The 26,276-nt window shown below is 42.1% G+C and overlaps 1 protein-coding gene across 2 annotated transcripts in view; it reads right to left on the bottom strand.

Annotated features, from left to right (window-relative positions):
- The window catches only part of LOC142075887 (SET-binding protein-like), a 264,766-nt gene that overhangs the window by 9,829 nt on the left and 228,661 nt on the right, over positions 1-26,276 (bottom strand). For both annotated transcript variants that reach the window (XM_075137941.1, XM_075137940.1), the window contains exon 6: positions 1,420-1,587. In XM_075137941.1, the coding sequence (XP_074994042.1) occupies positions 1,420-1,587 (168 nt within the window). The remainder of the gene's footprint in view (positions 1-1,419; positions 1,588-26,276) is intronic.

Raw genomic sequence — 26,276 nt, 5'->3', positions numbered from 1 at the left:
TAGGTCAGATCCCTTGGAAGTTCTCCATCACTTCCCTAACTTTATTCTGGATGGCTTTGTTATGTCTGCAGCACTAAAGATCCTTCTTACTGCCTGTCATTCTCCATCTCTTCGGAGTTGCTCAAGGCCACTTGCAAGAACATGGCACAGAGAAGACTGTTTGCTCAACAGCTGGGCTCAGTTTGTCGACTTGATTTGAACGGAGGCATTTTCAAAGAGCTCCCTATTAATTACAGGAAACCCATAGCACTGTCCTGTTTTCCCATTAACACAGTTTCTTTCAGTTTTTTCAGCTAAATTATTTCAACATCTGGGCTACAGATAAACCAACAATTTAATTAGACTTCTGAAAATGGAAAGAATGAACTATGCAGTCAAGCATACACTTTCATCTTGAAACTGATCATAAAATATTTGTGTGCTTTCATTCTCCGCTGCATTAAAGATCTGTCCTTAGTTTATATATAGGAAAGTATTAAAGACTAAACAGAAAATCCTGATTTTTTAATATAAAAATTTATCTTTATAGAGGTTACTTTACAGCATGGATCCCTTGTTTTCACTATTTATTCAGGAAATGAGAGGAATATCAAAAGGAGTGCACCGAAACAGCACTTTCAATTGCATAATTAAATATGTAATCATTCCATAACTCAGTGATACAAATACATTTTTTGTGAATGTGGAATCAAAGGTTTGACAAAACTATGAAACTCCTAATGACTGCATGTAGGGTAATGTACTGTGGGTTCCCCACTCACTGGAAATTAAGACACAATGCAAGATTAACTTCTTTATCCATACCCAAGAAAAGGCATGATGATGCCTGAATGACTTGGCTCAATTTCTGACTGTATAAAGCTATCACCTTTCTGATCTGATTCAAAATAGAAGCACAAAATATAAGTTGATTGAAAAACATGTTATTCTGACTTATTTATTCTGATATATTTTAAATCACTGTTCATTGCCCCAGACAATTTCTCGCATTTGCAAGACAGAATATTATGCTAAAATCACTGAAGTATGCAGAAAGAAATCTCAGCTGCTCCTTAGCTATTCTCTGTGTATTCAGCATGTTCGTGCTACAGGGATGGGGAACATTCAAATAAATGAACAGCGGGGCTCAGAAAGGAACCCAAGAGTCTTGCTTCAGTGTCCTCTGCTAGACCATACTGGTGCTACTTGTGTCCTCATTATTGCACAAGTGATGGTATCTATAAAATAGATTTGATATGCCAAGATATGATCATGCTAAGAAAGCGTTAGAAAAATTACAGCCTGATTATCACATTAGATATGCACATTTGCAGCTACTTCTCCAATCAGGAAGAGCAGTACAAGCACATGTTGTTCAGTGCAGTGCCAGAACGAAGAAGATGGGGAAGAAATAGAGGGGATGGAGGGAAACAACATTACCTGCTTCAGATGTTGCTGATGATGAAGGTAAGAGAGATAATACTGGAGTCGGCATTGCAACACTGTCAACAGCTGCTGGTTTCCTTCTGGTCATCATGTTACAGGCAGAACTTTCCATTTTACTATGAAGTGAAGTCTGGTCTGCTTTTAAGTGGGGACCTGCAATTCCTGGGGAAGGAAACAAAACTTGGATGAATGTTGATAAAACAACCTGTCTGGTGAATACCTGGAAAAGAGTAGTCCGTTGCTGTCCCTGCTACCCTGATATATTTCCATATTTTTCTGTGTATGTGCCTATAATATGGTCTTGATACTAGCAAGGATCATGATTGGTTTTTTTTTTTTTTTGATAATTTTGCTTCAGGATGTACTATCAGTGATCTCTATAAACAATGGTAAACCAACATAATAATTCCGCATTACTACTTTTTATTCTCTGAGCAAAACCACACTCTGATATATGTATAAAGACAGACATGCTTGATATCTGTAGTTAGTGGGATTGTCTATTTGTCATTGTCTGGGTAGTGCAGTCTCCACACTCACACACTTCTCTTCTATAATGACTTGACTCAACGGGTGTTTCGCCTGAGTAAGGAGCAGGCATCACGAACAGCCTCAGTATGTACTTCCCTGCCTAAGTGCATTACACTTATTTTTTAGGAATCCCCTTCCTGATGAAAATTTACCTTACAACTCATTAAAGAGGTGGGAGTTTAAAAAAAAGAGCAATTTGTCATACATTTTACTATCTAGGGATTACAATGCAGAAGAGATGAGTGGTAGAAATATACCAAAGAGGTCAAATATTCCAGAAAAATCAAACTTATGCACTCAGGGCTGGTAAATTCCTCCCTTAACAATGTTTCTCAAACTCTCTTATGATTTGAACCTATTTTGTTTGCTTATAAATGTGTCAAATTTAAACTGCTGTGATTAAAATTTTAGATATTAGATATTTGTCTGTGCTGGTTTTGGCTGGGATAGAGTTAATTTTCTTCATAAAAACTAGTATAAGGCTATGTTTTGGATTTATGCTGAAAACAATGTTGATAATACTGGGATGTTTTTGTTACTGCTGAGCAGTGCTTACACAGAGTCAAGGCCTTTTTTGCTCCTCGCCCCACCCCACCAGCGAGTAGGCTGGGGGTGCACAAGAAGCTGGGAGGGGACACAGCCGGGACAGTTGACCCCAACTCACCAAAGGGGTATCCCATACCATATGACATCATGCTCAGCCTATAAAGCTGGGGGAAGAAGAAGGAAGAGGGGGGACGTTCGGAGTGATGGCGTTTGTGTTCCAAGTAACCGTTACGCGTGATGGAGCCCTGCTTTCCTGGGGATGGCTGAACACCTGCCTGCCGATGGGAAGCAGTGAATGAATTCCTTGGTTTGCTTTGCTTGCGTGCATGGCTTTTGCTTTATCTATTAAACTGTCTTTATCTCAACCCACAAGTTTTCTCACTTTTACCCTTCTGATTTTCTCACCCATCCCACCAGCTGGGAGTGAGTGAGCGGCTGGGTGGGGCTTAGTTGCTGGCTGGGGTTAAACCATGACACTGCCTAATACACCTGAATGTATATCCACCCATTTATATGTAATATTTCTGTGAATTCATGTGTGTGTATACATATTGCATATATATCTATAAATATAGGAATTTACCAAGCGGAAAGGCAGCTAAAATGCCTCAGTCACTTTTTACAATTAGACTGGGAGGTTTTTTGCCCATTTTAGAAAACTCCTAGCAGTTGCTGCTTTGTAAAAATCCAGTAGCCCCGCTCTCATGAGACTGGAGCAAAAGCCTGATAGGGTGAGGACTTTGTGTTTTGTCTTTGCCAATTTAAGAAAACCTCTCCCAGACTCTGTGATGCTGGGCTTCAACATATCCAGGACAGTCATACGTTCTTCAAAGGTAATCTTTCATAAATTTGTTCTCTTTTCAAATCTCAACCTGCACATGGGCCCCAGATAAAATGCATCAGATTTTGGCAATTGAATTACATGAAAATTCAAAAATCACAGACCAGTTGAGATTGGAAGGCTCCTCTTGAGATCACTTAGCCCACTCCACCTTGCTCAAGCAGGATCAGCTACAGCAGTTTGCCCTGGACTATGTCTAGTCAGGTTTTGAATGTCTCCAAGGAGAGAGTCTCCACAACCTCTCTGGGTGACCTGTTCAAGTGCTCAGAGATCCCCACAGTAAGAATGTATTTTGTGATGTTCAGACATAACCTTCTGTGTTTCATTTTGTGCCCACTGCCTCTTGTCCTGTCACGGGCCACCACTGAGAAGAATCTAGCTCCATCTTCTTTACTCTTCCCCGTCAGATATTTGTACACATGGATAAGATCTCCCTAAGCATTCTCTTCTCCAGGCTGAACAGTCCCAGCTGTCTCAGCCTTTCCTCATAGGAGAGAGGCTCAGACCTTCCACCATCTTTGTGGTCTTTCATTGGACTCTGTCCCATATGTCCATGTCTCTATTGTACTGAGGAGCCTAGAACTGGACACAGTACTGCAGGTGTGGCCTCACCAGTGCTGAATAAATGGAAAAGATCATGTCCCTCAATCTGCTGGCAACGCTTCTCCTAATCCAGTCCAGGAAGCTCTTGGCCTTCTTTGCTGCAAGGACACATTGTTGGATCATGGTCAATTTTGTGTCCACCAAGACACCCAGAGCTTTTTCTGCCAAGCTGCTTTCCAGCTGGTCAGCCCCCAACAGGTACTGGTGCATGGGGTTATTCCTACCCAGGTGCAGGACTTTGCACTTGTCTTGTTGAACTTCATGAGGTTCCTTCCAGCCCATTTCTCCAGCCTGTCAAGGTCCCTCTGGATGACAGCAAGACCCTCTGGCATATCAACCACTCCTCCCAGTTTTGTATCTCCTCCAAATTTGCTGAAGGTGCGCTCTACCCCATCAGCCAGGTCACTAATTAACATGTTAAATAGTTTTGGCCCCAGTATTGACACCTTGGGTGCACCACTAGTGACTGGCTTCTAGCTGGAATTTGTGCCACTGATCACAACCCTTTGAGCCCGGCAGTTCAGCCAGTTTTCAGTCCTGAGTCTCAGCGTACATTTATTTAGTCTGTATTTCATCAGTTTGTCTATAAGGAGGTTATAGGGGACAGTGTTAAAAGTCTTGCTGAAGTCGAGATAAGCAAAATCAGGTTGACCAGGCATGATTTTCCCTTCATAAATCTATGCTGACTACTCCCGATCACCTTCTTGTCCTTCATATGTTTGGAATAATAATCCTTTCCAGGATTATTTGTTCCATCACCTTTCCAGGGATTAAGATGAGGCTGGCCAGCCTACAGCTCCCTGCGTCTTTCTTCTTGCCCTTAATGGGCTGAGATTTGCTCTCTTCTAGTCCTCAGGATCCTCTCCCAATCACCACAGCCTTTCAAAAATAATTGAGTGGCCTCATAATGACATCAGCCAGCTCCCTCAGCATTTTTGGGTGCATTCTGTCAAGTCCCATGGACTTATGCATGTTCAGTTTGTTTAACTGTTTCCTACCCGGATCCTCCTCCACCAAGAGCAAGTTTCCTTTCCTCACCAGTCTCAGGGGTCTGGGATTCCTGAAGGCCAGTCTTACCAGTAAAGATCAAGGCAAAGAAGACAATGAGTACCTCAGTCTTTTGCCGGTCTTTTGCCTCCAGGGTCCCTGCTCCATTCAGCGGTGAGTCCACATTTTCCCTAGGCTTCTTTTTGATGTCTATGTACCTGTAGAAACATTTCTTGTTGCCCTTCTGCCCTTGCTAGATTCAACTCCAGATAGCTTTGGCTTCCTAAGCCCATCCCTGCATGCTTGAACATTGTCTCTATAGTTGTCTGGGTCACCTGTTCCTGCCTCCACTTCTTTTTTGCTTCCTTTTTATGTCTGACATTACTCAGGAGCTCCTTGGTCATTCATGCAAGTCTCCTGCCACCTTTGCTTGATTTAATTTGCCACTCAGATTTGGTTTGGTATGTCTCCACAATTTCCCTTATCCAAGCCCCAGGCCAGCAGCAAACCTCCCTGGACAGCAGGTCAAGTCAGCAGATGGGGGCCTTTGTCCCCAGCAGCAGTAAACCTCCACTGTTATCCCTGCCTGCACCTGGATGGCACTTGGTAGTTTCTCAAAGTGTTCCCACAAGTACCCTGATATCTTTCCCAGAAGATCAAGAAGATCTTGAAGCAGAACCAGAAACTGCTGCACAAACTTCTACGTCTGTTGCCTGTGCTCAGCCTCTCCAGATATCAACCAACATTTCCTTGCATTTGCAGCTTGGAGCTGCTATAAACAGTCCCTGCCTTTGTCCCTTGCACATGAAATGTGAAATATCAGGGGACTTATGGATTGTCTCAGAAACCGCGGAAGAGATCTCCAGAAGTCTCAGGCACAGAAGAACTGCGCTGGTGAGAGGAGTCTGAAAGAAGGGGCTACAGAGCAGGCCAGTCAGAGATAGGAGTCCTGATGGACCTGTGACCTGATATCAGCCTGGGACTTAACAGAGGACAACGGGTCTGAGTGCAGAAATAGTCAGGAGCGAGACAGAATTACAGGTCATGGCTTGGTGGAGATATGCAGAGGAGTTTCTGCCTATTAGACCACACATCCTTCCAGAGCCTCAAATCAAGTATTAAGCATCTCAAATTGTATCCATTCAACTTCAATCTCTCTCTGTTCAGGTTCTCTATTGCAAATGAGAACAATAATATACCCCTCATCTCAAGAGCAGTGCTGCGAAAATAAAATTATCAACATTCATGAAACATTCATCTATTCCTACCAAGGCTTAAAAATGTGGAATAAATGAGACATGATGTCACTCACTGAATAGCGAGAGGAAAATCCAACCACCAAATAGCTGTTCGTTAAGTGAGTGCTATACAGTGAAAAAAGCAGTGTCCCATAGAATAACTGGGATATTTGACCAGGTAATTATGCCTATGGGATGACAGCACTATGGAACTGTGCATAGGCAAAACTGAGGTTTCACCACTCCATAGTGCTTGAGTTTGAGCCTTAACAGTATTTATTCATGAATGTAGTTTATGCGCAAGAAATGTGCATATGTAGGTGCATGTATCAATACGCATACACATATATGCATGTGCATATGGTACATAATAATGCTAACAACCTCATAAATTCAACATCTGGTTCTAATTAAACTGAAGGGCCTATATAAAGAGCCGTATGAAAACATGCAGCTGTAACCTGTTGACCTCTATTGATAAAAAAAAAAGTCTCTGTGAAGCTGTGCTTCAACATATCAAGGGACAGTCATTCATTTTTTCAAAGGTAATCCCTCACAAACCACTTATCCTCTCAAATCTCTACCTGCACACAGTGTTTGCATTAGGGACCTTGATTTATGGATTCCCACTCCTTGGATGGAGAGGCCGACTTCCTGTTGCCGTGGTTACTTGGATCTTGGTTCAAGGTTAAACTACTCCCAAATCAAAATCAGTGGCAGGCACAGCATCTAACAGCCAGGTTATTGACTACCCTAGGATGCTTAAAGGTCAAAGACCAAAGTGCTGCTTACTGCCTTTGGGGTGAGTCAATATTTTCAATATTTTTATTCTGTTTCTTCTGAAGAAGTAGTTGCTGCTCAATTACCACCTATCTGGGTTTAGCAAGGTCATACAAATCATTGAGGAAAATCCTCCCCCTACAGAAGAGATACAAATGTAATGAATTACTTCAAAGTCTACATGGCCCAATTGCAGCTCATCGCCGGTGAATCATGGCTTCAGCCATCTGTCTTTTGTTTTAGGCACTTGGTTTCTTCAGCCTATATCACTCACCTCACTGAAATTCTCATCTAAATTGAGGAACAGGAGTAATTTAGGGGTCTGGAGTAGCCAATAAGGAAAAACTATCAGGATTCTTTCACAGATACCAAAGAGAGACTCGGAGGCACCATTGGAAACCCACAGAGGTGCAGCAATTTGCTCACAAGGCTGCGATTCACGCTGCAGAAGTGGGAGGTCTATCCCTTGGGTGGACGGACCTGCTGGCATGGTATCATCATCTTTCATTGGACGACTTTTTCTCATTTGGGCCTTATGTAAGAGAACCCCCCAGTTCAACCCATCTTTGCATCAGGTGAAAATAAATCATCTGCAACACCAACACAGGGGGCTCAGAGTTTAAAATTCACACACACACATCCATGATTCCAGTGTATTTTATCCTTTGTCGCTGTTCCAGAGAGAGAACGAGATGATGTATACAGGTGACCTGATCCAGACCTTATCTATTGCCTGTCTGTTGATCTTTGCGCATTTCCTCCAAATTAGAGCCTGCTTCATCCCTTGAAAGACCCATACCTTAACTTTCCTGAGCCCCACTGATAGCACAGACAACACTGAGTGCACATGCGAGTGAGCAACGGGCGGCAAAGCAGGGAGGAAACCAGTCATTATTTGTTTAATGAGAAAGGGCAAAGGGAAAGGACAGCTTCAAAAGCAAGGGCAAGCATGAAGGAGATTGTCAAGAACCTAAAACGACAATGGCATGATTAATAAATAAATAATCACAATGATCATAAGTAAAAGAGTGAATCAGGAGAAGCACTGTTCTAGTTCAGGGCAGACTGGCAGAAAGCCTGTGTATGAAAGAACATAATACTGATGTGAAACTGGCCTTTTTCTTAAAGATTTATGAGTCCCCTGATACTTTGGATAAAAACCTGGCATTCTTCATTCACCGGCTAAGCAACTTATGAGCTCTGACTGATAATTAATAAATTAATTTTAAAGGCCTAGTCATTATTGTTGTTGTTATTAAGTACTTAGGTTGCAAGTAATGTGGTCTAGCTCCATTGTGCTAGGCTCTGTACAAATGGATTAATTAACTATCCTTCCTTTACTGTTAAATCATGCTCACTCTGCTTATTGCATTCATCTGTTTTCTCTCATCTTGTGCTTATATAAAAAGGTTCTTGGACAACATCCACCTTTTCTTCTTTAATTTGTGTACAGAATCTAGCACAATGCGCACCCAGGCTGGAACTCTAAGTGCCAGTTCAAAAGAGATAATAAATGTTAATTTGCCATTGGAAAACAGAGAAAATCAGCTGATAAAAATTGAGCTCAGTGAAACTTCTGCTAGGGAAGATTGTTCTTTAGAGAGTTCATTGCATTGGGTTTCATACTCCAAACAGATTTCTGGAAAGCCACCGCCGTACTTAAACTGTTTATGCATCTGACCATTGTTATCGGAAAACTCTTACAGATGATTTTTCTCCCAGTGTCTTTGCACAATGTAGCTACGCAATGCAGCTGTACAGGAATGCACATCTAAACATTAAGTTAGTCATAGTATTTGCATTTTGATAACTCCTACAGTTTGAATAAAGAACCAGAAGAAATCTCCTATCTGGGTGAATCTTTTCTTAAGGCTGATTTTAAATAAATCAGTCAAAAGTTTGGCATTGCATCATATTCCAGAAGGGAGAACTGAATTACTATGTGATAAATGTAGTTAAGGAAAGTAATTATTCTTCTTAAAGTAATATTATTACCTTTCTAACTTATGGAATTCATTTCCCTGGCTTCTATTTGACGTGTATTATCATTTAAAAATAACTGTACTTTCAATGTACAGTACTGCTTTATGGTTTTAGGTCCTTTTATCTTCCTCCCTTTTCCTTCACATTAGAAACTTCAAATTCCACCTCTTCTATGAGGGATTTTCTATTCTGCAGGATGTGTCCCCCTGAATAAAACCAAGTTCCTGTAGAATTAAAAAAAAAAAATTACTCTCATTGCCAACAGGCAAAAAATTAAGACACGGAGACTGCTTTATTTCATTCCAGCTATTTTCCTCCTACTTTTTTTTTTTTTTTGTAAATCAGGATAGCTTTAGAGAAAGAAAGAGGGAGACCGAGAAAGCCATCATTAGATAGATCTTCTGATCTTTATCTGCAGTAGCACAGCCAGAAGAGCTAATGCTATGATGATAGCTTTGAAATCTCTTAGGAATTGGATAAAGAGAAGCGATAGTGATGAACTCCCAGCTAATAAACACAGAGTGCTTATTTCTGCAGAATGATCAATTTCCAGATGTCCTGAGGCTTGTCTGATACAGTTGATTTACTCATTCTCCCTCACTTCACTAATAAAGCTCAAGTCCAACATCAGATTAGAGAAGAGCCAGATTTCTTAAAGGGGCAGGAGGAGGGCTGGCATCATGGCACGCAAATGCTAGGAGACATACTAATCTCCTCTGCCTCCTCCTATAAGCACCAAGCTGTCTTAAACAGCTGCCTTCCTCTGCTGAAATCATACACTTTATCCGCTTTGGGTTAGTACAGTAATACAGACAATTAATTTGTTATCTTGTTAGTGGAAATTTAATGCAATGATCTAAAAGAACTCTTACATATTGTGATAAACTTTAGTGCCTCCAGGGCGCTTCTCTTCCATAGGACTCATTTCACATCCCATCCATTATGTAAATGAGATGTGGAAATAGTTTAGTTCCCCTAATGTATCTGTACACTGATGGATTGCGCAAAGTCAGCCCTACTGAAACTAATGAGGTTAAATGCGTCTTGCCATTTCTTTCTACTTGGGTGAATCTCTGCGCCTGAGTTCAAGAAACGCGGTGCAAGTCTTCCTCTTCACTTCTTTAGGAAGATAATTGTGTTTCCTGACAGGGAGCATAGTGGCAACTGCTGCATACCTGAAACCTCGCAAGGCATTATCTGAGCAAGCAGAGCAGCTGCTGTTGCTATATACAGCTGTGGGGTTGTCTATAGAAGCTTCAGATCATCTTCCACTTTTGGGAGGTAGGTCCCAGGACCACGTGGAGCTGCAGGATGCAGGAATCTGCAGCCTACAATGACATGCAATGTTTGAAAACAACATAGCTGTTAGTGTTATCCGTGCAAGTACTAAACCCGAGGAAGAAAGAGTAAGGAAGCATTATTTTGCTCATCATCAGGATGGGTCTCAAATTCCCATTGCCCCTCCAGCTAAGAGGATGATCAGCTGCAATTTGATCAAAAAGGCCAATCTTCTGCCTGTTTCAAGCTTATATTTGCAGTGAATTAGACCTCCTAGGAGATGGAGTCTTGAGCCTTGCCTTTTGGTTTTGTTTGGAATTGTTTTTTCCTGTACTGCTACAGGAAGAATCATGAATCCTCCATCTCATTCCCTTCCCTCCTCCTCTGCACATTGCCAGCGTGAAAACAGAGGGGGCCTGAGTCAGGAGACTGAGGAATAAAGGATGTGCAGCCTCGGTCATGGGAGATGAAGTGATGTGTGTCTGGAAGTTCCATCCTTGATGAAAATGGATTTAATGGAGCTGGTGGAAGCAGTTCATATTCCAGGACAATATGGGACAATAACCCAAGGAGGCTGTAAGTGTGCTCATACCCAGTCTCCTCGAGACCCCTGCATGCCCTTCCCAGGTCCCACAGCCCTTCAGAGTGGGACTGGGATTTGAAAATTTCATGGAAGAAACCACCAAATTGTGTCATGCCAGGAAGTGATGAGCACATGAAATGAGGATTTCCAGTAGAACTTGGATCAAAGTAAAAGAACATGTTAGTTATATGCAGGTGACAGCAATCAATAAATTTAATGAGAGAAAAACCCGAGGGTTCAAAAGGCTAATTCAGAGTCAAAGTCCCAGGCCTTGTGAACACGGATTTAAGCTAAAGGGCCTTGCTAATGGGTTCAGAGTCAAAGGCTTTTCCGCCCAGAGCCTGAAACTTTTAGTTGAGCAGAAAGTTACAGATTATAGTTGTTGGAGACTGACAGAATCAAGAGAGACAGACAGAGACCGATGGTGCCGGAGAAATGAAATTTGCCGTGAAATATCTCAGCGAATGAATCATTTAATACATGGTGATGAAGAACTAAATTCTCTTGCAGAGGGGGAAGGAGAAAAATTAAAATCTTTGAAAGAAGTGAAATGAAAAAAAAGTGTTTGAGGAAGGATAGTTAGGTGGAAGAGCGAGCTAAAGGGCTCTTTTTTAAGGCATAAAAAGCCATTAGGTACGCTGAAGGGCAGAAATAAAAAAACCTGCAGCTAGGAGCAAGGAACTACCTAGAGATGAGTAGTCACACTGAGATGAGCTGTCATAGTGGATGAGGCTATTCTCACTGGGGAGGAAGGAAACAGAAGATAGGATTTCTTTCTCAAGAACACAGCTGAGGAAAGACAGATGGGGAAATTTCAGTTCGTAAGTAATGAGAAAAGTCAAGGGTGGTGTTTTGAGTTGTTGTTTTTCTTAACAACAGGGATGATCATTTTTAAATGTGGCAGATAGAGCTGATATCCCCTAGGCAAATGGAGTCGGGAGTCATTCGTATTTATCACAGATTAAATGGGACACTGACAGCTTTGGTAGGAGAGTGCTGGCATGAAGCATGGGCAGAAGAGTCAAGTTGCTCGTGGGGGAAGGACGAATGAGGCACAAGGGCTGGGCTGGTGTAATGATGGACTCATTTTTCAGGCACATCCAGTGTACAAAAAGTGATGAAATCTAAGAGAAGTTAGCAAAATAATTAGCAAAAATCTTGCTGAACAAGTTCGACTAAGAGACCTCCACTGAGAAAAAACAGCGCAATGTTCCTCCAGAAACGGTAAGATTTCATTCTCCCTGTGTATGCATTCAACAAAAGACAATATCTGTATGATGCACAAATTCAGCTGATTTTTTTTTTCTTTCTAACTGAAATGTTATATTTGCATTACACCAGTTTAAGTAGTCCTGTGGTGATGTCTGTGTTAGAAAAGTAAAGAGTACCAGGGATGTTGCTCGAACCCAGCTGCCCATACTGTTCACAAAAGGAAAACAGAAGAACTAGGTGGGTACCTCCATAATCTAACTTAGTCCAGTAACATCTGAACTGCTCCCCAGAAGGGTCCACACCTTTCTGCTCACCGCAGCTGCAAGCGAAAGCGGCTATGCCATGGTGGTAGACACTTGGGGACAGGTAGGATGAGGATGGGTTGAAAGTCATGGAGCTGATAAGAGCATCCAAGAGTGCTGATTTCCAAGTTAGCGTTCTCCCTACTGGGCAGCCTAGACATTTCATTTTTCTTCTTTATGTGTAATAAGCTATGCCCCAGTTCATACAGTGAGAAATACTCTGAATATGACATGTATTTGAAGTAAAATCTCAGCACTTAATAGAAGTCCCCATATACCCTGCAATCTAGGAGACTGTAATGGAGGAGTTTTTATTTTTAGAAGGTTTTGTGCTGGCTTTGTTTTAATATCTGAGTCCATTCATCCCACTTTAATGCTGATTTATCACTAAAATGAGTGCTTGCTTTATCAGCACCAGAGATGAAAAATAATGCACACTGGGAGTGCATATATCGTTCTTCTCTCTCCTTTTCTGTATTTCAGATCAATAGATATGGGGTATTTTTTTACCTTTCATTCTGAAAACCACAGTAACTGACTGCAGTATGAAAACTGAAATCTATTTAAACAGATGCACAGGTAAGATCACAAGTATTATTGCCATTTAACCTCAGCAACAAAGAAGTTTAATAGTTAGCTAGCATTATGGTATATAGGACTTTAATTGTTGTCCTATTCTAATAGCATTCTGAAAACAGCTACAGTATTTGAAAATGATCTAATAGAGTACAATGTTTGCCTTTATTTTAAGAACTCAAGTTTACTTGAATGGCGAAAAACCAGACAGGTCTAGAGTTCAAGATTTTTCCTGAAGTTCATCCTTTCCCTTGTATCCTATTAAAAACCTCAGTGACACGCCATTTCTCTGATATGAACTTTAGTGTAAAATCTTCGGATTTTACATATTTTTCAAAGGAAAATTCTGAAGGAAATTCTTTATTGAGAGTGGTTTTCATTAAAATTCTTGCTGGAGACTGCTTCCTATAACAACGTAAGAAGGATGGCAGAGACACCACACGTAATAAGGTCAGAGACTGCCTCTGTGGAGTATAGACACAAGAAGGGATCTGACTGATGAAGAAGAGGTTAAAGAGGTGAAGAGTGCAAAGTGGAATGAAATAGAGAAATAGATGGAAATAAGAGACAAAGAATAGATTGGAAAGAAGCTGGAGGAGGGAAATCGCTTATTACAGACGTGTGAAAAGCAGATTGACAAGAACCAGAATAAAGAACATAGTGGGAAAACCCTAAATGCTCTTAACCACTGACATTTGGAGTTATGCTATCAACTTGAATGCTGCATATATATGACTGAGCCACTCTACATTTCCAGAGTGCTTTTCTGCACAGCTTTGGTGCAAGCCTGTCTTCAGTTTTTACATTTACTGGAGCCAAACCAGGATATTTTAGGTTCTTCAACCACTGAACTTCTCTTCCCTTAGCCTTACATACTTATTTTATAGCACCAGGCAGACAAAATACAGAAAATCAGGATAGGAATATGTTCCCTTTAAGCATCCAGAGAGCATCATGATGGAGCAAAGATGATACAAGCAGAGCTTTTCTCTAATTATGATTGCTTTCCTGAGGTGGAAGAATTTTAGTATTCAAAAGTAAAGACTTAACAGTGGCTGAATCTGCTGAAATTCTGACCCTGACTGAGAGTTTTGGTCAGGTCATCAAACTATTGGAAAATACCATGAACTTCAGTAAACTGCCAAGCACAGACTCTCCAACCTTTATGCTTGAAATTAAGTTGATACTTTATTTGCTCAGGACTCCATGTCCCAGTACAGATTTACCTAAGGATAGGTCCCAGTTTCAGACAATTGTTTGCAAAAGCTGGCCTTGGAAGTTTTGCAGAAAAACTTCTTGGGAGGAAGAAGTCTAAAGGGATTTTATTTAGCTCTTTGGGTGTAAAAAGGTACTCAGGCCTTGTTTTCTCCTACTGGAACAACTGCCCAGTAAAACAGCTCAATCAAATTCAATTTTTTGAATTTTATCTTCGAAAACAAATCTAAGGATTTGTACATACGCCCTTCTGATGGTGGTTTTTTTTTTAATAACTAAAGGAATAGGGGGTTCTTCTCAACTAAATTTAGGTGGCCGCAACCTGGGTGTTTACATGAGAGCTATGTGTCTAAGCTGCCATGACAGGCAACAGAGATCAAATTAATACAGTTAGAAGAGTGGAGTGGGTCTTTCATCTGAAAAAACGGGGTCTGCTTTAGTCCAAGATTAATTACTTTCCAGGCTCCACTGGCTAAACTTTCACTGACTATAATGAAAGCTGAGAAACCTAACTCACATAGTGATCTTATGCTGTAGACACCCAGATTTTGGCGAGAGGATCCATCCTCCCCCTGAAGCTCTGTGGCCAAATCAACTCTCAGGTTTAAATTCCTCCTACTCAAATGGAGAGGCTCAAATGTGGATGGTGCATCCCTGGGCCAGGAATCTAAACTCTATACAGGCACCTGGTTGTATTTGAAATGCCCTGAGGTATTCAAAACATCCGAGGGAGGCTGGCAGATATGATAAAGGGCTTCAGGCAAGACCTCTGCCCTTCTGCAAGAGCAGCTGGAGGCCAGGCAGGATATCCTAGGCATCTCAAATGACAGTTGACAACTACGTGTGGGCAAACGAATCGAGCCCTGAGCCTTCATTTTCACTTGTCCCAAAGTCTCTTGTGGGTAGGGAAATATCTCATCATTGTAAATATCCCCTTGTCACCAATGAAGGAGCAACACAAACATGTCCTGTCAACTCTCTCCTGAATGGGAAGTAAAACGGCTGCAATGCAAGGCATCAAAGTATATGTGCAGTGAATTTAAAACCGTGGAAATTTCCCGAGATCCTTTAGGATGGATTTGTTACCCAGGAAGAAAATTAGAAATTTTTTTTTCTCTCCCATGACAAGGGTCTTTTGCTTGACATTATAAAGAAGAGAACACATTTTTTTTTTCTTCCAGTAAACAGAGCATAAAAAATAAAAAATAAAAAAATCCAACAACCCAGCAATTCAAAATTGCAGGTGAGAGAAAAACACAGGAACTTACGGGACACAGCTCTGTAATTCCTAGTATGTGCAGAAGGAATCAATGAAATAAATATAGCTTATCCAATAGTACAAGAACAAGCCACCCCAAGTGCATAATTTGCTTCATCTGTGTTTGAAGCTAACTCAAAGCAAAGAGGGCAAAATGTCTCAGAATGATTAGACAACTAACTAAGCTTAACATTTCCTCTCCCCTCTTGTTTATCCATTCTTCATTATTCATTTAGTGATGGGAAAAGGCTCTGGAAGCAAAACTGTCATGATGGCTTACACACATGTATCACTTAAATCCAGCTCAACCTCTCAAAAAAGCCTTTAAAGGCAGCCTAAGTTATGGTTAGGACTTAAGCTGGGTTTCTCCACAGGAATTTCTCTCCTCCCCACAAACATAAGAGCCGTTTCATCTAGAGATGTGAATGCTCAGAGATGGGAAAAAAACCCCCACAAAACGCCAAAGACGCATCACTAAAATATCTTCATTGATGAAGATTAACTGTTTCAATGAAGAAAAAAAATGTTTAGCAACTGCTGGGCATTTCCAGGGCTTGCTGTGCTATTTCTGTATAGCTGTGCGGCTGTTTCTCATTCCAGGAGTTAAAGGAAAAAAAAAAGTCTTCTGTTTTTTTAAATGATCTGGAACCACTTGGCATGTGACTTCTGAAGTGTTTAGCACGGTCTTACAAAAACGTCATGAAAATTTATCAGCCTAGGCCCCAAATCTACTTGCCTGCCTTGTATCATCAGTCATCATGCTAATGAAAATACTAATGACGTTTCAATTGCGTTTCAAGAGAAATGAGCTGTTTCAACTGAACAGGAATTAGAAAAAAAAATTAAATTTTTGCACAAAGAGTATATCACTCTCCTTTATTATTATTATTAATTAGATGAAGCGTTTGGCTTTAATGAAAGCTGGGGTCCCACTGTACAAGTCACAGTAGACATAAAAAGTGAGAAACGGGCCACATCACTAAACAGAGAAAGGAAACAAAAGAGGTAAGAACAAGAAATGGAATGGGAAACAGAAACACTCAAAATGTTTTCAAGTCACTCAATGAAGTCTAAGCTAAGTTATTTTAGGATTATAGATGATCAACAGAGAGAAGACGACATCTCCAGAGGTCAGCTCACTCCACCTAGGCTAGATGTCTATGTTTGGCTATGATTAACTGTCCCTGTAGTTACCCACATTGGTTAGCTCAGACCGAGACATCAAATTTTCAGAAGTCAAAGTATGGCCATATGAATCGCAGGCCAAGTATCTCCCCACCAGTTCACAGCAGGTCAGCGAGAGATGCAGCTTCATTCTCTTGTTCCCCAACCCAATTCCCCATCACAACCACCATCTCAGGGTTATTGCTAGGACGGGTGTAAGCAGGGCATCTCCTCTGGAGCACAGGGGCTGGAGAAACAGGTGGTTCAGCTCCCCAGGTGGTACCACATAGCCTGGCCTTGCATCGTCAGGAAGAAGCTGGACAGAGGCCCCCAGCAGATGAAGGTGTCAGTAGGTGGTGCTGATGACCAAGGGGTGTAAGCCCTGGTTTCACTGCATCTGTGCACCTTGATCATGTGCAGTACCTATTCCCTCCCGCAACTCAACGTTTTCCCTGGAGATCATACACATTCATCACATCGTCTTCACAGGCTGGCAATGTCTAGTGCAAGTTTTGCCTGTTACGTTTCTCAATTGCTGTCTTTACCTTAACCCACAAGTTTTTTTGCCTAATTCTTCCCCTGTCCTGTTGAAGAGTGGGAGTGAGAGAGCAGCTGGGTGGGTGTCTGGCACCAACCCATCTGCAGTCAACCCACCACAGTAGGGGACAGGGAAAGGGTGCCCTTAAGGGGTCTTGTGATGGATGCATGTGGGCACCACAGTCTTACAAAGGAGAAGCTGTGGCAAGAAACGAGGGCTGGTGTGGGACAGCAAGGAGGGACACTTGCTTCCAGGCAGGGTCCCTACTGCGTGGTTTGGGAAAGCACCAACACTAAAGTAGTTGCCTGCACCAAGTCTGAGTGAGCAGACTTGACAACCCAAGAGAGGCTTGCCAGGTCTGATCCTAAACCAAATGCTTTACATTTTGGAAATGTTGCAAACTTTTGAGCAAAAAGATGAAGGGAGGGATGCAATGCCTTTCCTAAAAAAAAAAAAAAAAAAAAGAAAAACCAAAAAACAAAAGAAAGCCACAACAGTTCCCGTGTTCCAATCTGCTCTGCCATGAAACCAGAACAAATAGGCTGCGGCACAGTTTTAAGAGTCGATTATAAAACATCCCATCAGAACATAAACATCCCACATCGACAAAGTAATCTCTGTGGATCTCAGTGGGCCTGACCTGCTGCTGCCCTCTTCCTTGTATAGTCATGAATACAAATGCAAGGTGAATGCCGGCTGCCTTCTGATCTGGTGACATTTTACACCCATGTTACTGATGTCAACAACTGCATGAGGGAGCAGAGAATCAAACTCATGATAACCATGTACAAAAAATAGAAGAGCAAGCTGAAGGCATGTATCCAAGGAGTTTAGGTATTTCAGATCTGAAGCTTACATGGCTAAGTCGATCCTTTCTGCACTCCCACATTTACTTAGGGAAAAGCCTCGTACTTTACGTTGCACTATAATTCATTGTTTGAACAGATGCTGCCCTGTCTCAACAGGAGAGCTGTTCTCCATTCCTGCCATCTCACTTTGTGAGTACTAAATCAGTGCAGAGAAATACATCCCCAACAAAATTATTCAGAAATCTTTGGAGATCAAAGCCCGCAACTTTTGTCTCCGGTATGCAATGGGAGAAAAATTATGACTCATGTCTCATTCTCTTCAAACGGTCTTTTCTCTTTTTAAGCAAACAAACAAATAAACAGCAAATGTCCTATTCCCACCTGGCATTAGTGCAATGTTATGTTTGAGGCTTTAAAAGCGTAAAAGTCAAACCATTCAAAATGATGGGTCCCGTAGCAAATGTAACATGGTCCCAAGGGTACCTACGTAGTGTATGGTATTGCTGCACATGGTATTAACTTTTATGCCTTCATCTATATATGCAGCATGGCTCATTTATAGTTGCTCTGGGAACCACTATGTTTACATAAATTTTAATTTCCTGTCTTTTGTTTGTTCTCTTTATCATCTTTCTAAAACAAAATTTTCCTTGTGAATTTTAGTGCTCAACCAATTATCCGCAGATGGAGGCACAGGAGAATTGACATCCTCTGATTTTTCCATGTGGCCCTGGCAATACGCCTCCACTTCGGTTTGGACCCAACTGCGGAGCTCCAGCGGTGGCACTGTGTTTCTACCAGACCAGGCCTGTTCCCACGGGTCATGGTGATTTTGGGCCGTTGTCTCCTGGGATCTGGCCAAAACCTTCCTGCTGAGTTGACGTGGGACATATTTACTATATCAGAACTCATTTTCCTGTTTTTGTTTTCCTTTTAAATGCACGCAGCTTGTGAATTGAATGAATGTGGTGGTTGACTTCATATAACCACACTTGAGTTATATGCCTTCAGATTTTGGTGCGAAAGCCCTTTGCCACCTGCTCTGATAACTAAACCAAGGCGTTTACAGCTGCTTGAACTACATCTTTTGTTCAAGCTTGCAAAACTAGTGCCTCGCTCAGCAGAGATCTGACGGCACCTTGTTACAAAACATTACTATAAAAGATTGAAACCTTAGAGATGCCAGTTGCAAAGAAAAAACCATCCATGATGGTCCAGCTACAGGTTAATGCAGTGATCTTCATGAACTGTTAATTAAAATTCAGCGTTGACAGGACCAAGCCTTGCTACTATTTTTTAGGGAAACAAAGAATAACAGATAAAGCCAAATTATAATAGGTCGGTGCAGCAAATCCAAGAAAAATATGGCAGTTCTCGGCAGCTGTGATAGGAATCCTTCCTCTTCTTGAATAATAAAGGCTTTTTCTAATTTTAACCAGAGCCGAATCTGAAAAACCTGCAGTCGCGTGTGACTCAGAGAGCCCCAAGGGAACGGGAGGTGGGGGAAGATATGTGTGTGTGTGTGTATGTCTGTGTGTATAATCTAACAGTGCCCAGAGCTTTTGAGATCCTGGGCCACTTCAATCGCACAGGCCAGATTCATTAAAAACCCTGGCTACATTCCAGCAGTTAAAATTGAAGCAGCATATTTATTGCATTTTGCTCAAATAAATCTGAAAACGTGTGAATCATATTCCTTGGAGAGATGGGGAGAAGAAGTAAACAGTCTTGAGCTCACACTTAGACGCGGGGTATGACGAAGAACAAAGATGCAGGAGGGTCATCGTCGCAGGGCGCTGCAGGATGCTTGTCGAGTCAGAGGGTTTGGGAGGCTGAGGGCTCAGCCGCCATTTTCTCCACTGCTGCTATTCTGGCCTCAGATCGTCTGTTTAGTTTTCTCTATTTTATTTATACCCGTGCACACACACGCGCGCGCGTATATTTTAAAGAGCTTCTTAGCTTATGCAACTCCGCTCTGCGGTTCTCTGTGGTTTTCCAGATGCCGTTCATGATGCTGGCACCTCACCCCAATTGCAGCTGCATTCAGCTGGGATTCAATTACAGCCTGTCTTGCAAAGGCAGATTGGTTTTTCAAAGATAACATATTTTGGGGAGGGATTTTATTTTTTTTTTTTTTTCCTCCCAAAAAGCAATTTTTATTAAGAAAGGAGAGGCATGACTTGCAGCTTGATCTTGCCGGGTGCTGAATGCCTCCAGACAGGTCCTTAGCACCCTCCATACCGTTTTACTTCAGCAGTTTTTACGGAGCACACAGCACCCCGCAGGGTTCAATTCTGCGAGATTAAAGTGCTGGCAGAGCAGGCTCCAAGCCTGCTGCTCCCGCGGGGAAACTATCAGAAACGGTATGTTGATAACCAATTTTCTCACGACTGATTTTGCAAACAGTAATCAGCTTAAAATTAGCAAACCTAATCATTGATTTTTTTGGACAGATTTTTTTGGGAAAGGAGGGTAGATAGGTGTTGCAAAAACAGGAGGTGATTGAATAGTCCTCCAAGGCTTTTTCCGCACCCTGGACCTTCTTCTTCCTCGGGCAATGTGTAGCTCTCCCCGAGGTGATGCTGTGCAGAGAAGGATCCCATGGCTTGGCTGGGTGGGATACAGACAGCGTGGGGGCTGAAGAGGGGATCAACGCCGATGCCCAGCAGCTCGATGTGGCTGGGCTACGGACAGGGTGGGAGAGAAAGGAGAGGTCTCTCAGGTGTTGGGATTAAGAGCAAGCTCCGTGAGCACAAGGGCTGGAGGGATGACAGGTTTTGAGCTTCCAGTCCTTGTTTTCACTTAACCACATTTTCCTATTCAATTATCGGTTGCACTAATGAACGCAAATTAAGAATGTTATTGCTTCCTTCCAGCTTTGGATGGTGCTCAAAGAGGCTGAACATAGTACTAGGACTCGGAACACAGATACCGCTGCTTCTAAACCATCTTGAGAAATCAAACTGAGCAAAGTCATACATCACCTATTCCTGATATTAGGCAACAAAATAAGCAGCCTGACTTTTGGGGATGCCAATTGCCCATGGCGTCTGGTGAAATCCTCAGGAGCAGCCAGTAGCAGGAACCTTGGCAACCCAGGCAATAAAACGTGGAGTTTTGATGACTAATATTGTACAACCACTTTAGCAAGTGCCGGTCTACACTCTCCTGCCTCAGTTTCCCCTATATGTAATAGGACCAGAACACTTCTTATCTCAGCTATGGGGCTGGCAAAAACACTGAGTAATATGAAGGTGAAAAACAATTGCTTGTAAAGAAGAAACAATGCTTGTTAAATGAAAGCATGCTGATGCTGTTTGCTCTTTTTGGATCAGACAGGGAGACAATAATAACCTTATTTATTGCTTGTGTACAGCTCTAACTTTCCTCAGTCCTTCTATAGGTGATTTATTTGCACGCCATTAAATCCAACTGCCCTTTTCAAAGACTTACAGAAGTCCGTTAGTTGCAGGGGAAGCACAAAGGAAGAGAATGGATCTAGGAAATACAACTGCATGGCTTTGATGGAGGAATTTCTTCAAACTAATAAAGATCAAATAGGTAAGCAGGCAGAGCAGCAAGGAGACTAGTGCAGCAGCAGAGAGCCTCAGTATGTGTCCTCCTTGTGCCACTGACGGGCTGATGGACCACTGTGCTTTTACAGGTCTCTTGCTGCCTGTTTGACATATTTAGCTGCAGAGGGAAAGCTTGCAGACCCCACGAAGAAACCACGCTGCATTAAAAAGATGCAAGAGTGGCTTGCAGCTGAGAGCAGCTCAGCACAGCTTCTCCAAGCCCACCCAGGGAGTCCCTTCTGCTGATGAGTCCCTGGGCTAGGTTTTGCTTTGCAAAACTTCACTGCTTGGAGTTTGGTTTTGAGAAACAACATCCAGCGGTGGTTCAGATCGAGCTCCTGTTTAATCTGAATCCTAGAGTTTGATAATAGCTTTGCATGTGTCTTGTAGTGCCTTTTGCTTGAGCAGTGCAAAACATTTTTATATATATTAACAAATGCAGCTACCCAGAACCCCCAGAGGTGAAAAACATGATCCCTATTTCTAGTGAGTGAAATTAAGCAATCCCATTGATTTTGTATCATGATTTCTCTTGAGTTTTAGTGGGGAGGCACGCACTGTATCTAAAGGCAGACTTCCTATATTATACCAGTAGGATTTGTATGGGCATTTGAGATAAAGACAGAGTGTTTAATTCCCCAAATAATCTTTCCTTTTCTAATTAGTGAATCTGAAGACACAAAGAGTAATTGAAGGTCCATTCAATTGGTCCTAGGGGAGAATAGCCATCGTAGCAGGGTGACGCTGACATGGGATGGTAGCACAGGGACCGGGGAACAAATGAGGGATTTGATCCACAGAGGAGAACAACACTTCATCCTTGACGTTCATTCTACATAGTGCAAGCAACAGTCATTAATAATTATTTTAACAACCTGATCCTCATGTACACTAAATAAAATATAGCGCAAAGGAGGAAAAAGGAAGATATTTACCCTTCCCATACTAAGCACCTGGAGCCTGTACCTCTCTGCTGCCTATATCTCTATATCTCTACCTGCATATTGCTGCTTACATAGTAGACTGCTAAAAGTGCCTTGGTTGTTGCATGGTTTTTGGCATCAGAACATCTACTTTGTCAGTTTTGCTTTGTAAAAATAATATTAACAAAAAAAACCCAACCTAAAACATAGGGCATAAGTCCCTGCTTGTGTTGACAAGGAGGAATTTAGGTTAGGTAAGGAAATGTCTAAATATTGGCCCATCTGACTTCTGGAATGTGTTTAATAAAGACATTTTTCATGATGGCATGGTCCAGTGTCTACTAAAGCCTTGACTGGATTTCTATTGACTGCAGTGTGTTTTGGATTGGGCCTTAAATGAATAAAATAAAATAAAATAAACATCTACTTCATCAGCTTGATGCATGTATATTTAGCTGAAAGGTTTCCACTAAATGGAGGGAGAGTTGTGAAGCTAAATCTCCAGGCATGACATCAAAGATTTGGCTAGAGAAACATATTTGTTAAGGCTAAGCAAGACTTTAGCGAATGTAGTTTAAAAATAAAAGCATGGGTCTCGAAATGCAGTGCCAGCTCTCAGCTAATTCCCTCCTCCCTCATCACATATATTTTCCTTTAAGGAAAAACAAAAGCTCGCAGACCACTTTTGTGGCACGTTATTTGCTGCCTGCAAATAAAAAGAGGCATGTTACAGGCCTCCTAAAAATGCAGTGTGTAACTGTAAGACCAACTGACCCTCAACTGCGGTGGCACTTTGTGGCCCCCACATGCAAACAATCATCTATTGATTCCCAAGGCCTCCAGCTTCAAACCCACTCTTGTTTTCAAGAGGTTTCCAGTTGCAGGCAAGACACTGTCCTTGCTAATTCTCCCTGCCCGGAGGCTGCTCAGTATTTCTGCTGCTTGCTTGAAGAGTTATCAAAATAACGACGGCTTGCAAAGCAGAATTATTGAATGTTAGTTTTTCACTGTTTTGGAGTAGAGGCAATGAACTCATAGTCATACAAATGGGCTTTTATTACCACCCTCTTTACACGTCTGCCAGAAAGAATATTGAGGAGTATGATATGGGGAATACACAGCACCAGGAGGAGGGATGGAGTAGATCACCACTGCTGCAATGTTTCCTGGGGCAAATTTCAGTGAATCAAAGGCCACTGAGGAAAGCTGCTTAAGCCTCTGTGTTCTCTATAAGCACCTTACTATATGTACGCCACAAATCTGCTTTACAAACTATGGGGAAGACAGGGAGGGATCCTACAGAATGAGACTCAAAAAGGAAACGCTCTCAAACCATATCTCAGATCTTCATCACGACAGCAACAATTTGCGTTTCCATTGCCTTCTTCCGAATACCACCAAAGTGTGGGTGTGAGGTACACGACAGTTGTGCAGCACACACAACACTGCTACGCCAGCAGTTCGGGATGGGCTGTGATCGGAATACGTTGGCTTGGAGAAGGTGGCTTAGGCTGTGATGGGCAGGGATAAAGCTGGTGACTGCACTCCCTCCCGGCCAAGGCAGCAACTCATCTAGTCCAAGCAGAAAGGATTTGTGCTTTTGCTGGTACATTTAGGTAGATTAATATCAACTGCAAGTGCCTGAACGTTAGATGGGTACGGTCAGAGCTTGTGACTCAGGATTTGGAGATGTGTATCTCAGGATGGAGGTTCCATTGACTCCTCTCCATGGACTGTAATTACTGACCTATCCGCTTGTCATTAGCCTCTTTCATCCCAAAGGAAGCGGTCCTTAATCTCTACTACTGACTGAGACCTTGATGGAAAATGGTGCATTACTCCTAGCGTGAGTCACTGCGGCAACCTAGAGCATTGACTTGGCACAGACTCTGGGGAAGATACAGGATCTACTGAATCTCTAACAATTCAAGTCACAACCCTCACTCCCTTGTGACGTTTTTTCCAGGTAATTATGGGGCTTCACTTTACTAAGCATGTGATAAATTAAACACACAGAAAAAAAAAAAGAACCTGGCTTTGAGTAGAAGACTTAATAGGTGAGCACTGAAGGAGAGCACCTCATGGGCTAGGAAATATTAATTACTGCTTAGGGACCTGAACTTCATAACTGTTAAATATCTCCCAATAGATACAATGAATGTTTTTGGTAGAAAATGGCAGCCCTTACTTTCCCCTGGAAGAGGCATCCAACAAATTCACAAGAACGACAAATAACACAGCCTAAAGCAAAGGAGCTGTGGCTACATAAAAAGAAAGAGCCACAACAGAGTTTGCTTGTTTGTTTGATTGAATGTTACTGTATTAAAAACAACTGGACAAAGATTGCAAGGGAAGTCCGGGGTGATCATCTGAGCATCCTATTCTGACCAGCGTGCAGATAGACCATGGAAAGAGAGAAGCCACGCAAACGAATACTGGCAGCTACTGCAGCCTTAACATCTTGTAATTTTATTGCACTACATTTTTCTTAAAAGTGGAAATTTCTCGAAATGAGTGATGAGTGTATGTCAGATGTCTTTAAAAAACCCAAAAGAGTTACTTGTGATGGGGATGAGAAAAAGCACTTACTGCACCCCGGAAATACATGAAATAACAAGTTGAATACAATGGAAACCGCCTTTTTCATATTTGTAAATATTGAAAAAAATTGCTGAGGTGCCTGAGAGTGTTAGAAGCATTTGAGGTGTTACGGCATTGTTAGGACATTGGGATCAATGTCTTCAGATGATAATTCAAGAGAAGGAGGAGGCCTCAGTGAAGTGCTTTACTGGGAGGCTGTGGAAAAAAACAGCGTGCTCTGAAGGTTTATGTTTATGGGGCTCTGACAGCCTTTATAGCCTCCTATAGGAAGGGAGCAGCACCACCGAGCCTGCAGTATAGACCTTCTCCCCTACATGCCCGGTGTGCTCTGTGTATCATCATGTCGGCAAACACCGGGAAGACAAGTCCTGCACTTCTGCACACAGGAAAGGACAGAGGTGTTGGGGAGGTATTAGTGTAAATGTTGGTGGTGTTAAGGAGATATTGTTGATCGCGCTCATAAATAAGCACAACAAAAGTATCTCATAAAATCAGTTTATGAGGGTCAGAAAGTTGGAAAAACTGTCCATGAGGGACCAGATCCTAAGTTAGACAAAATGGAGGACATGCTGTTTAAGCTACATGGGCTTACAGAGAAGGTACGTACAGACTGATTTTTGAGCTCAGCAGCTCAAAAACTGGGCTTTCACAGATTTTGAGTGATGCATAGGTTAGTCTTCTCCAGGGTGATAGATACCACCCCCTTGAACCAAAATGTAGTTAAAAAACTCTTAGGGCAAGACCTTATTACTTTGCCCCAAAGACTTTCCAGGGACTATCCGTATCCTCCAGCCTGGATTTTGTTCCTTACAGTAAAATCACATTCCAGACCTGGTCTGTGTTCATCTCCAAGGGGAGCAATTACTGAGGCTTTCAGTTAATTTCCCACATTTCACATCCCCTTGCTCTTTCACGTCCCCTTGCTCTTCTGCCCTATAGGAAATGAGGTAGAGAAAGGAGACTGCGACCAGCGTTACACATCGCTAAGGATAAACCAGCTTCCAGTCTACAGAAAAGTTGCTTTCCCCTAAGAACAGCTTTCTCACTCTGTATCATTCCTGCAATCGTTGACTGACTTGTGTTGAAGGGATATTATGCCAAATCTCTGACACTGGATCTCTGCTCAAGATGCAGCTTTTGATGGGGGCATGTCAGTGTAATTGGTTGTTGTAGTAATCCTACAGCATTTTTTTTCCTGGAAGGATCCCATCTCATCCCTGAAGCTAACTTGACACAATTTGTCGAGTTTGTTTATTCTCAAAGCCCAACTTTCAGAGGGGAAGAATGATGAAATTATTGCAACAGAGA

Source organism: Calonectris borealis, chromosome Z (genome assembly GCF_964195595.1).
Source record: "Calonectris borealis chromosome Z, bCalBor7.hap1.2, whole genome shotgun sequence".
Lineage (NCBI taxonomy): Eukaryota > Metazoa > Chordata > Aves > Procellariiformes > Procellariidae > Calonectris > Calonectris borealis.
This window is presented reverse-complemented; position numbering and strand designations above follow the sequence as displayed.